Source organism: Bos javanicus, chromosome 5 (assembly GCF_032452875.1).
Source record: "Bos javanicus breed banteng chromosome 5, ARS-OSU_banteng_1.0, whole genome shotgun sequence".
In the NCBI taxonomy this organism is placed as follows: Eukaryota; Metazoa; Chordata; class Mammalia; order Artiodactyla; family Bovidae; genus Bos; species Bos javanicus.
The window spans coordinates 112,082,661-112,096,262 of record NC_083872.1 but is presented as its reverse complement, the minus strand read 5'-3'; the positions used below and the strand labels follow the sequence as shown (position 1 = coordinate 112,096,262).

Below are 13,602 nucleotides of genomic sequence, written 5' to 3'. Positions count from 1 at the left end.
CTGGTCGAAGTCCTATGAAAGAATGATGGAGGGTGGTGTGCAGAAACATGGAACATGGAGCTGGCTCCTTTACACACTCACTCAGACCTGCAACAAACTCTATCAGCTCTTTGAGTCTCAGTTTCTTCATCTATAAAATGGGATAATAGCAGGAACTTCCCCACAGATTTTGGTGAAGGTAAGATAAGAATTTATGCTCAAGGCTTAGCATGCTGCATGGTCTGCAGGAGCATTCGATAAATGAGGCTACTGTACTGTCGGCACGACGCAGAAGTGGAAACAAAAAGAAGGTGATCTGTAAGGTCATTAACCTGCAGTGTCTTGGTAGGTAGCTAAGAATTTGTTTTACTTGCATTTACTTGGACAAAGAGCAGAAGCCTTAATGACTTCAATGGCTTAAGGTCCAACTTTTGCAAGACCAACGCGCCAATTACTAATGACTGGTTTACCAACCTGTAAGGTGTTGTGCTAAGTAAGTGACTTCAAAGGCTTTTTTATATCCATTAAGTTTTCCATTCCCAACTGTCTTTAAAAACAAAACAAAACACACACACAAACACACACACAAGGAACTCAGCAAATGTTGTAGAATTAACCAAGGTCCTCTTTTTTCCCCCTTGGCCATCTGCCCTTAGCCTTTGTCTGTAAGTGGAAGAATTTTTAGAGAAAAGCAAGCTCTAATTGGCTGCCTTAGAAATAACAAGCTGAACTTAACTGGTTCTTCCCATGGCCCCTGATTTTCTTGGCAGACCGGTTAAAAGAAAAGCACTTGTGTCATCAGGATATAACCTCTGTCCTCACAACACCCACAGCTCCTTGCAATGATGTCACCATCTGCCTCGGTCCTAAATGGTATTTGTCTCATCCTGCCTCTGTGAGCCTGCAAGTTCCCCAGGGACGCGGCCTATATGAGAGGTGTCTCTCCATCCATGCTGACCTGTGTTGTTCAGCTGCTATAATTTATTCCTTAAGAAATAAATGCCAATTTCCTTTGTACAATGCAACCTGATAGGAAAGTGCTAGCCAGAGGGGAAGAAATGGGTCACACACCTACCTGAAGTGCTATGAACGTTGGTAAAGGAGTTGTCAGAGGCACTGTAGGGCCAGGCACCAGGTGAAGGCAGCGAGGTGTTGAGGGAAGAATTAGACCCTTTGGATGACAAATGAAGAACGAGATGAAAAAACTGCAGGTAAGTATCAGTGAAACTAGTCAAATCTTGAAGTATTTTATTTGACCTTTGATAAAAGGAAGGACAATCTAAAAAATAAGCGTGAAAAACAAAGCTACCTAGTCCTGCATTTCCTGGTGTAATTACTAGACACCAGAGAATGCAAATGAAGCCAGAGACTGCCAAACAGGAAAATATTGGGTGCTGGATATACATGAAGGGTTTCACTTATTTACCTGTGGTGTTATCCCGCAGAAGTTGGTGGTCAGTATCTACAATGGGAGATGTGGCTGTACCCCCCAGCACACTTCCTGGGGTGACATAGGGGTCAGATTCAGGGTCAATGTTTTGGATACCTTTCCATGGCACTCCTGGTTGGAATTCTGAGACAAGGAGAACAAATATTAGATTGAGGTAGGAAATTGTTCAAAATATGGTCAAGTAATTTTTTGATACAAGAAATCAGTCTATGAAAAGTCTAAATTCTGAAGGTATTTTAGCTCAGATTTTCATCATAAAAAAAAAAGTCAGCCTGAACACATGCTTTGCCAGCAGCTCTCCTGTGCTGTCACCACATGTTCACCCACTTCCTCTCTGTGCCTGTGAACTTGATGCCAGAGACAGTGGCAGACCCTGCTCCTGCCCTTCTGGCTCCCAGGCCAACGCAGGCCCGAGGGCAGGGAGGCAGGACTGAGTAGTGTGGTGCTCAGGACAACTGGGGGGACATCAAGGTGAAAACTGGGAGAACATCTGAGCTGGAGAGGAGATACTTCTGCTTTATCTCACTGGGAAATTGGCTCAGATGCACAAAAGAAGACACAGATGATCACTGCTTCTGGAAGGACCAGGGAAAACCGACAGGAATCGTTTGGCTTATCATCAGAAGGCCTAGAATATATGTGTTCACAATTTCTTTATATCATATTTAAAGCTTTATATGATATTTTATATATCATATATACCTTTATATCATATTTAAATCATATGACAGAATTAATAAACTTTTATGTTCCAAATCATGAGGAGGAAGAATGGTATATATATATGAATGGTATATATATATACTACATACATATATACAATGGTAGTATATATGGATAATATGCATTAATAGAGACTATATGTATTCGTAGCACAAATATACTATATAGAAAAAGGTTTAGGACACAGACTAAAACTCATTTTTATTTTTGCTTTAGTAAAAATTTTAGACTTTTCTACAATGAAAACAGATTACATGTATCAGAATATAAGAGGAAAAACAGCAAATACTCTCACTGCTCTACTAGTCTACTACATCCCTAGAACCTGGCAATAAATACTTGGTGAATGAAAAACAAATCAATTCACTGGACATTTCAGAAGAAGCCAGGTTACAAGGCATCCTTTGCACAGATGAATGCCAAGTCCTGGCTCCAAAGTCACCTTCTTTCATCCTCAGACTGTACTCCGCTAACTTCTTTGACCCATCTGTGCCCATGCTGTATTTACCACTCAGTAACTTGTTTTGCAGGTGATCAGCATCCACCTTGTCTTCCTGACTGAACCCTACAGAGCGAAGACCACCTCCCACAACCCCATGAAAATCTGCTATTTTTCCAAAGAAAAGCAGAAAAAATTAACTAGATGAAAAAAACCAAAGTGGGTGGCAAAAGGCAATCTGTTCAGAACCTGAAATTAACGATTACAAAACAAAATGATACCCCAGAAACAAAACCACCATCTTCTGGACGGTAATACCTGGAGGCCAACTGGCATTGCTAGATTTACTTCCGATTTTATTTGTTGGTGGAGATTTGGCAGGTAACCAGCTATCACCAGCAGGACCCGTATGGCCACCCAGTGTGTCACCTGGGATGATGTCAAACTGGTTGTATGGTGACCCTCCTCGGGTCTTACCAGGGGCCACGATAGCGCCTGAGAAAAAAGAGAGGTGATGAGCTCACAGCAGAAAGGACTCCTATGAACAGAACTTGCTGAGCTTTCATTCAGAGGAACTCAGTCTCCAGGATCTGGTTCTGGAATGAGGTGTTCACACTTGAGAGGCAGTGCATAATTAGGAAGTAGGATGACCATGACAATTCATCTCACCTTTCAAGCTTCTCAGTCTGCACTTCTGCACACAGCACTGTTCTCATTTCTGGATGCCCCTTTCAGTTTAAAACTTCATGGTCTTATGAAATTAACTTGAGAAACTTCCATAAACTATGAATCATACCATCATCCCCACCATCTTTACACTAATGACTCAAGAATGAGGAATGGGAAAAACACTAAACAATCTGCGGCACATGAAAGGGTTTTTAACTACATTTCTACTGACACCAACCCACTCAAGTCCTTAAGTGACGACGAGGCCTAGCTTAGTGGGAGAAGCAGAGTAAACAGAGGGAGATTGCTGGAGAGAAAAGCATCTGCAATTGCTTTAAATTCCAGAGCAGTGAGCCGGCGTTCCTGCCGACGGTCTCTGCCAGCACAAGACCAGCCGTGAACTCTGCAGCGCTGAGCTCCTGGGCTCCACACATGAAGAACAGCAAATCCTTTGTAAAACTGCTCTCCTCAGAGCGTTTCAGGGGTTTTGTTGGTGTCCCCTCTATGCATCTTATGTGCTGGGAGGCAAGAAAAAATAATTAAAAGCTTAGCAATTCCCTTAAACTAATAATAAATGAGCTTTAAATGAAAATTGTAGCCTCTAATATTCTACTTATTTCTCGAATGAATTTTACATGCCATATTGTGTTGCCTGATGTACTCTAAGGATGCAGCTTATGAACAGATAAAATTACTTCCAGGGTAAGGTATTAAAAGGTTCAGTGGTTAAGACCCTATGCTTCCACTGCAGGGGGCATCAGTGGGGCATGAGTTCAATCCCTGGTTGGGGAACTGAGATCCTGAACTCTACATGGCATGGCCAAAAACAAAAAACAAAAGTCTTTTTCTGTGTTTGCTATTGATTAAAGTAATCTGCTTGGTTTGGCCTAGCACAAGTATTCTCAAAACCATCTCCATGCTCCACTAAGAACTCATCTGCTTTTCTGGAGCCACTGGTAGGAATCTGACTCAAAGGCACATTACAGTGAAGAAGCAGAAAATGAAAAACTCAGTTACCTTGGGGACTGGCTCAGGAAATAGGGAAAACGTGACCTGTAAGTTCTCAAATGGCAAGCGAGTATTTTACCTTCAAGACCACTTCTCATGTGCATTTATAATCACACACCTATCATGTCTTCAGGGACAAGGGTCCTGATGAATCGTAAGCCTAAGGAAGCAGCCAGAGGGCCCAACGCTAGAGATGCAGGGCTTGGATTATTCAGTTCAGAAACAGACTGGACATTTCAATAAACCATTCCTGGTTCTGTAATATGAAATCAAATGACGATACTTAGAGATAGCAGGCAGACAGCTCCACGGGGCCACTTCACCAGCCTCCAGAAGTGCACGTGAAAGAGCAGGTTTAGAAAGAACCCTGAAAGGCTCCAGGCTAATGGGGCTAAGGCTCCACAAAGCTGCTGCAGGAGCCACTCCGACACCTACTTACACTTGGTTCTCATGGAAACAGGCGAGTCCAAGTAAATTACTGACAAGTGAAACAAACACTGACGCAATGGCTGCAGGAAGGTCCCAAGACCTTTCATCCGTTTCACAGGGAAATGGAGATGCTCTTACAGAGAACTGAGAGAGATGAAGAGCTGACCCACTTTCATGACCAAAGCCTGCAAGACCTTCGACTGCTTTCTTGCAGACACTGTAATTCATAAAGAACAAGAAAGCTTGGTGCAAAGTCCAGACCTCATGTGCTGATCGATTAGTCATCTTCTAGAGATCAAAGAGTTGAAACAGTCAACATGATACATATTTACTGTGATCTCTCTCGCAGCTCCAAAAACAGATTCTGTTCTCTCAAGCAATTTATTAGGGTTTTACCCTAAGGGGAGCTCAAGTTCACTGCTACTGCTCTTGATCCTACCACAGGTGGGAAATTTTGCTTTCCTTAAGTACAACTAGCACTTTAAGTTTCTTACAGTTTGAAATACACATAACCCCAATCTTGCTCTCATAGGTGATCATAGCAGGGGTGGGGGTGGGGGATGGAATCAAGACTGTTTAAGAAAAAGCTGAAGGTCTGTGCTTCAGAACAAGCTTATAGGACCCTGTGTCAAGGCCTCTGAGGATCAAAAGAGCTTCAGGTCATGAGGCTCTGTGTGTCTTACCATTTTTGTGCATATTGGCTTCCTGTGTGGCTACAGAGGGCACCTCCATCATGGAGGTCCACTGTTTAAAGCGAGACTCTGTTCCAGCCTCCTTCCCACCAACCATGCCGTAGTCCATGCCGCCGGAGCTGAAGCCTGAAATGGAGAAGCACATTTTAGGTCTTTTTTTTTTTTTTTTTTTTTAAATCAGTTTCTAGTATCAATAACCAAGAGGTCTGAGGCAGAATCCACAAATGGCTTCATTTGTCCCTAAAAGACTAATTCACATGAAGTTTTCTTCACTCAGAAACAAGTGTTTTGATTCAAAATGTTGGTCTGGGCTCCTGCCTGCTACAAAAGGGACGACTCTGTTCAGGTATGAACACACGTATGATGTCATCTGATGAACATCTTATGGCACATGTGCACTCACGTTATCTATTTAGCTCAGGTTTGTGTCAAACAGAATGTGGGACCAGCAGTTCTCCAGCTGAGATAGATGTCCACACTACAAACCAACACGATGCAACAGCAGCCCTGAAGTTGTGGTAAGGTCTCTATGGGAGGAAAGGCTTTGCAGAAGGACAGCTGATCTAGGGCCTAGGGCAGGAGGGTGAGTAAGTCAAGAAAACCAAGTGCGAAGCTCTAACTGGTGACAATCACAGGTGCTTAGGGAATGACGAGGAGCCCAATGTAACTCCAACGCCTGGCTGACTATGGATGCAGTGAGATGGGGAGAGATGAAGAGTCATAGCTTGTAGGGTCTCACATATGTCAGGCCGAGAAGTCTAGAACTTTTTTGCCCCCCAAAGATAGGAGATAAAAAGAATTTTTTAGCAAGTGAGAGACAGAACTAAGTTTATATTTTACAAAGAGAACTGACAGTCTGAGAATGGGATAGACTACGGGAGATCAATTTGAAAGTTTTTATACAATGGTGAAGACCCCAAAGCTTGAACAAGCAACTGGTGAGAGATTCAGAGTGTGCCCTCAAGTGTTAGGCTGTTAGCAAGGGCTCTGGCAGTTAAGATTTTCCCACTGCAGAGGGCTGGACAGGTTAAAGCCACACAGGAGAGGCTTGTTGATGGAGCCTCACAAGGTGCACCACTGGTTTTAGGTTAGAATGTATTAAATATTTTTTAAACTTATGCTCAAAAAAGTAAAATAAAGGACTAAAATAAACAGCTGAAACTGAGAGGGGAAGAATAATTAATGAAAAACAGAAAAGTGGGGGACTTCCCTGGTGGTCCATTGGGAACGTGGAGAACTCCATGTTCCCAATGCAGGGGGCCTAGGTTTGGTCCCCAGTCAGGGAACCAGATCCCACACACTGCAACCAAAAGATTCCACATGCTACAACTAAAACCTGGCAGAGCCAAATAAATAAATAAATGCATTTTAAAAAGAAAGAAAAAGGAGAATGAGCCACAGTTAGTGTAGCAATAACAGGCAAGCACTGGCACCCAAGAAGATCAGCAGGGCTCCCACCATGCCTCAGCAGAGGTGTCCTGTGGAAGTTCCCTCTCCCTAGCGGACATGTGGCTCCAACCAGCCCAGACTCCACATGGCACCCACTTTAACTCTCGTACCGTCTGAGGCTGTCTTGTTGGAACCCTGGATAAAGCGGGCATCTTTCTCATTAGAAACTTGGAGATCTGATGCCACCCAGACATGGCAGCACCACAATTAAACAATAAGGTCTGGCAAGGGAAAAGGAATTAAAGATAAAGAAGGCAAAAAGGAGATAAAAGTACCTTGAAAGATTCAATCTACAAACCCAAAACTATGAGAGGAAAATCAATACAAGGTTTTATGTAACTCTGTGTCTCTCTTCGATGTCACATAGTGACTGGCCTCACATGAGGATGGAATGTGCTCAACAAATCTGGATGAAGGGAATTCTGGGCTCTAGAGGCTATTGTAGATAGCACTCCACTCATGACCTTTGTGTGGCTCATGAGCTATCACACCTCCAGATCCAGGAAGATACAGACTTGACCTTGCTATTTCATCAATGGACTTCCCTGGTGGCTCAGACAGTAAAGAATCCGCCTGCAATGTGGGAGACCTGGGTTCAATTCGTGGGTTGGGAAGATCCCCTGGAGGAGGGCATGGCAACCCACTCTAGTATTCTTGCCTAGAGATCCTCATGGACAGAGGAGCCTGGTGGGCTACAGTCCATGGGGTCACAAAGAGTCAGACATGACTGAGCAACTAAGCACATACTTTCTCAGTTCATCAAGTGGCCTCCATGTACCAGCTCCCCGACACAGAACTTCTAATTAAACAAGCCATTTCATTCAGTCCAGTAAGTATTTATGGAGAGCCTAATTTGTGCCAGGCTCTGTGTCAGGAGCTGAGGTACAATCAGAGATAAGACATGCCCCTGGCTTTCCCAGGGCCTCATTTCACCAGGACATGCCTTTTATCTACCTCATCATTGCTACATATACAAGCCCTTGACCACCTTATCTGTCCTTGTCAGAATGACTTTTTTGGCCACACACACTAATTTGTTGTCTATTCATCACTACCACTTGGCTCAGGGCTTGGCTTAACCTCCCTGAGGAAACTCTCAAATTAACTTGTCCTTAATTTATCACTCCTATACTCTCTTTGTCTACAGTTCTATATTTTCCACTACTTTTTTTGTTGTAGATGAAAAAACAAATTCCTGGTTTCATAATCATTATAATAAGCAATAAATTATAAAAGAAATCATCCACAGTCACCTCTTTAACACAGCTGTTCTAATCCATGTCCACATGCCCATGTGTTACTGACACATCATAATCCCAGGAAGGATACAGTTATTCTTCTGCTATTTTAATAATCTCTATTATTCATATCTCTACTTTTCACTGGATATACCACACACAGAAATATTACATATTTTGATAAAGTTTAAAGATAAAAAGTAAAATTTTATTGGAAGTACACTTTCTAACAAGATGAATGACTTTGTATCTAGGTTATTCAGATATTAGTGATTATGACTTGATCTAGTTCACACTATTCTATTCCTATTTTAAAAATTTTTATAGACTTTTTAAAGCACTAAGAAAGTTTACACAAATAAGTAGATGAGAAAAGTAGGAGCCTTGTAATCACATCAGTTATTTCTTTATATTACTTTTTGGATATATTTCCTTCTCCCAGCTCAATAAGATATCTAAAAATTATGTTTTAGTATTTATTACTAAAACATAATTTTTAGATAGGTCATTATCACTTGACAATTCAATTAGGTATATTTTCCATTTTGTTAAAAGCAGAAAATATTTTACAAAAAACAATCAGCTAAGGGTTAGTTAAGCAGTCATGAAAGTCATTCAACTCTTTAATTCTGAGAAAATATATCAGTAGAGGCTTTATCAAAATGTACTAAGAAAAAAACATACTACGAAATTTTTAATTATTCTTGCTAGTCTTTAGCCTACAGGTTATCTTTTTTCTTTTTTACTCTGCTATACTAGGCACTATTTATATTCATAATATATACATTCATTGTATTACATCTTTTTTGAAAAAACTTTAATCTGTATAAATGCTTTACCTATATTTTCATCAAAACCTTACAGCTATAGGTTTAGTTTATTCAAAATAGGCAGCCAAATCAGACTTGTTTTCAGTCTCAGTTTTTCAATTCCAATAAATTGATAATATGAATTAAGGAAAATTGTAATTGAAATAAACTGCAAAATGCATCGTGATTATAAGTGGTCATATCACAATTAATATAGACCTAATAAAACTAATGTATCCATTGTTTACTAAGTTATCACATGAAAATGTTAGTAAGTCAGTATGTTCTTTTTCCTTAATTTGGATAATAAAGCATAACTAAATTTTTAAGTTACTTATGAAACAGGAATATGATATTAAAAAACCATGAAATGTATCCAGTAAATGTACATATGTATAAATACTGAACTCTGATCCTTTAGTCATTAGGAATAGTTAAGTGTAATAATCACAAACAATATGATTAATCTAATAAGACATCATGATAAAATTTTTCTATATATTCAATAAACAAGAGAAGTATACATACACTGCTAAAAATGAACAGATTTACAGCCAACACATAATTTTACTTTTTAATAGGTGGGTAGAAAATAGTAAAGATGTTATAAAGACTGTCAGTGAAATAAATACATTATGATTCTAGGTTTTTAACAACTAATTGACTGGTACATACCCCGTTCTAAAGGAAATCCACAGGTTTTACCTATTTGCCATGAAAACACCTGTTTCAAAGAGTCAGTCTCACTAACCTATACTGCTCAGGCTGATCCTAGGCGCTTTTCTTTCCAGCTAAGACAAGCCCTCAGGATGAGCAATGAGAAGGTCTGAAAAGAACTGTGTTCCTGAAATACGTGGAAAAGCCACTTGTGGCTTCCTGATGTTCTCTTCGCTCTATACGACTGGATTCCACTTCAAGAACTACACATCGTTTGACAAAAGGGGATGAAGAGAAGCACTGCTGCCCCCACGTCACTCATGCACACTGTCTAAATCCAGAACAACTGAACACACACCAGCACATGCGGGCTCTTATGTCAGGCTTCATCCCTAAGAGGACACATGATTCGGCAGGTGAGGACTGGAAACCCAGGGATAAGGGCACCATTGATAGTCATCACGGGAGGCTTCCTCTTTGTCTGGAGCTCCAGAGAACCATGCTCTGATAGGATACGGGATGGTGGAGCGTCTGACTTTCTTTTATGTCAAATGGAATTTAAAAGTCAGTTCTCATGCAAATCATTTTTAAGAAAAAGTACAGAGGCTACCCTGGTGGTCCAGGGGGTTAAGAATCCACCTTACAATGCAAGGGACACTGGTTTGATCTCTGTTCCAGGAAGATCCCACATGACACAGAGCAACTAAGCCTGTGTGCCACAACTATTGAGTCCGCTCTAGAGCCCACGAGCCACAACTACTGAAGCCCTAGAGGCCTTGCTCTGCAACGAGAAGCCACTGCAATCAGAGGCCCACACACTGCGACAGAGAGTAGCCCCCGCTCGCTGCAACTAGAGAAAGCCCACGCAGCAGCAGTGAAGACCCCCCACAGTAAAAAATAAAACAAATAAATAAATGTGCAGTTTTTTTTTCTTTAAAGAAAAAGTACAGTTGGTAGAACTTAAGGATCTAGAAATTAATTCCCTTAAAACTATCCAGGATCAGGTCCTGGCCTCCCCGGTGGGCAGTGGACATCTCACCCCAGCAGGCACCTCACAGAGCACAGACAGCAAGGCCATTTGTCCAAGGTCACTTTGTCACTTGAGTGCAGCTTTCAAGTCTCCCTTAACCCTTGTTTTTGAGATGGCAGAGAACAGTAAAGTCCTTACCAAAAGAAAATCTAAATGTTGTCAATCTGAGAGGAGACCCACTGTGGTGGGTGGTACTTTTTTAACTTTTGTATTTTATTTTTAAATCACCGTTGCCTCGCTGGTTGGATTCTGCTTACAACATGTTCCCCAGTTCTGAAAGAGCTACAACTCGCCTGCCAACAAATTCCTGATGAATGTCAAAGGTATAACCTTACTTGTGCTAATTCTATTTAAATCAGATGAAAAACTAACATCAGAAGAATTTTATTGGTTTGCCTGATAATTTTAATTCCTCATTTTTTTTCAAGGTAATTTTATCCATAGAGCTAAATGCCTCTCAACTTGTACGTAATTTGCTCGATTATAACGTCAGACTAGTGCAGCACTCACAGCAGGTACAAATGGGCTTTAAAAAGTTCCTGGTGGTAGGAGAGCTGATTGCCACTCACAAGTAATAAAAGACTTCTTTTGGACCCAGAGAAGGTGGAAGCTTGTCTCTGCTGTCTGCTAATTGTGTGATGAGCTTCAGGAAACATATCAGCAAATCAGGTATCTCACTTGCAAGAGAGGAATAAGAATATTTACTGACCCAGCATGGCTACTGTGAAAATAGTGTAATGGAGGTCTAACCCTTAGGCTGAGAGTGTGACTGGCAGATTTTTCAACAAGCAGTTTGCATACTAACAGCTTACCAGAACCATATCCAGGTATTGGCCCTTTGGTTTGAAGGTCTGGGAGCCCCACATTCAGAGCGTTGGGTACCATGTTGTCCAGATGTGGCTTGGGCCCAACGGGGTGAGATGGCGAATGCTTCATGCTGGGCTGCCTCTGCTGCTGCTGCTGCTGTTGCTGCTGCTGCTGCTGGAGGGCGCTCACCATCCGAGCCAGCTGGAGGTGAGGAGGCCCAAGGGAAAACAAACACATCATAAGCCAACATCCATTTCCGCCATCAGAGGTTAAGCAGAGACGTATTCCCACATGCAGCACTAGGGGGCCCTTCCAAGGCCACATACCTGCTGCTCCTGCTGCTGGCGAACAGCTTGAGAAAGCTTCCTCTGGTTTTGTAACAACTGCTGCTGTTGCTGCTGCTGCAGGAGAAGCTGACATGCCTACAAAATAAGGGAGAAAGAGAGGACCCAAGTTTCCTAAGGCGGATTTACTAGGAAAACTGCAAGGGTTTGTGAGCCGAATCAGTGTCCATGAGGCAAGTACCACCAAGATCCTGGCCTACCGGTCAAACTGAGTGTGCTTAAGACTTGAGCTGACGTATCAACCCTTAAACACATGAAATGAAGCAAGCAGTAGTAGTAGTAATAATAAATAATAGTAATAATAATAAAACCTTTTGGCTATAGGAGGAAAATCTGCTACTTACCAACTGAAACTGGGGAATCTGTGGAAGCTGGCTCAGCATGGCAATTTGTTGAGGAGATAACTGGGGCCCCACGTTGAAAAGACCTGGATTCAGGCCACTGTTGGGAAACTGCTTAAGCATTGAGGCAGAAACCTAGCCAAGAAAAGGAACTTTCAGAATTTATCAAAATAAAAAAAGTTTGTGTGTTGTGTGAAAAGAATCTCAATAAAGCTAAAGCAAGCACTATCAACATTTTCCTTGAAAAATATTTATGAAAAACATTAAACAATTAGGAGAAATATACCAAAGCATTAACAGTGGTTATCTTTTGAGTGGTGAAGGTTATAGGAGCTTTTGCATTCTCTTTTTAGGCATTTCAACTTTTCTACAATAAAAATTATGAATTTTACAATCAGGAAAATATCTGCATGAAAAAAATGAATGACAACATAACTTTCGTCTTAGAGGTTATTATTGGAAATGTGCTATAAAAAAATCCACTGAGGAGGGAGGTGGGTTCAGGATGGGGAACACATGCACACCCATGGCTGATTCATGTGAATGTTTGGCAAAATGCACCACAATATTGTAAAGTAATTAGCCTCCAATTAAAATAAAAACAAACAAACAAACCCCCAAAACATTCACTGAACCCAATGAATCAGTGAGTGCCATGGAGAACAAACTTAGTCCCTTAATATCAATAGCATTCTGGTCAAAAATTTAGTCCTACAGGCAGACTGCATGGGCCTGCCATTTCTAAGCAGTATGACTCAGAGCAAGAGACTTATTTAACTTTTCTGAGCCTTACTTTCCTTATCTGCAAAATCTGAGTAAGAATAAAACTAACTTCAGTGGCTGTCTGAGGATTTTATGAGTTAGTTCATGTCAAATGCATAGAAATGCACTCCATACATGTTGCTATTATTCCACAGTGTGGTTCTTCAGGTGTCCACAAACAATGATTACACCTACCCCTTCATCTCATCTCCAGGCTAACTGGGGTCAGTTCTCTCACCTGTATATCGTTCAATTTCTCAACCCATTCATTTCTCATTTACAGAGAAGCCATTTTCTGAAGTTTTCTAATACTGGGTAGATCTCGCCATCACTAACTCATCTTTTAAAAGCCACGCTCTCAACAGTTCCTAAGATCTCAGCTTCTCTGATCGTATCGAATTATCTCCCAATTCACACAGTCCATTAAAATCTACAATATTAAAATATGTTTTACTCTCCCGTGTAATTTTTAAGCAGCTGGGTTTATAAACTATTATGTCTGAGCCTTAGGACCTTACATTTATCTTTATATGCCTGGAACATAGTAGATGCTTGATAAAACCTACGAGATGAATGAACCTCTCTTATATTTTAACTTATTAATGGTCACTTCATCAAGTTATTTTCTACCTGTTATTTTGCTTATTGTCAGTTTGTGTTTCCCATCTGGTCACTGATGGGAACGCTGAACAGAGCTGAAGATAATCTAGTAGCATGCTACTAAAAACGTCCTTCCAATCTGAAACTGATCAGTCCAGGAACAGTCAATCATTTCT

General features: G+C 41.1%; 1 protein-coding gene across 9 annotated transcripts in view; it reads right to left on the bottom strand.

Annotated features, from left to right (window-relative positions):
* Window positions 1-13,602, bottom strand: part of TNRC6B (trinucleotide repeat containing adaptor 6B) — a 252,590-nt gene that overhangs the window by 8,810 nt on the left and 230,178 nt on the right. For all 9 annotated transcript variants that reach the window (XM_061418603.1, XM_061418609.1, XM_061418606.1 and 6 more), the window contains 7 exons: window positions 12,068-12,199; window positions 11,706-11,801; window positions 11,385-11,580; window positions 5,381-5,515; window positions 2,910-3,086; window positions 1,406-1,552; window positions 1,055-1,150 (listed from right to left, as the gene is read on the bottom strand). In XM_061418603.1, the coding sequence (XP_061274587.1) occupies window positions 1,055-1,150; window positions 1,406-1,552; window positions 2,910-3,086; window positions 5,381-5,515; window positions 11,385-11,580; window positions 11,706-11,801; window positions 12,068-12,199 (979 nt within the window). The remainder of the gene's footprint in view (window positions 1-1,054; window positions 1,151-1,405; window positions 1,553-2,909; window positions 3,087-5,380; window positions 5,516-11,384; window positions 11,581-11,705; window positions 11,802-12,067; window positions 12,200-13,602) is intronic.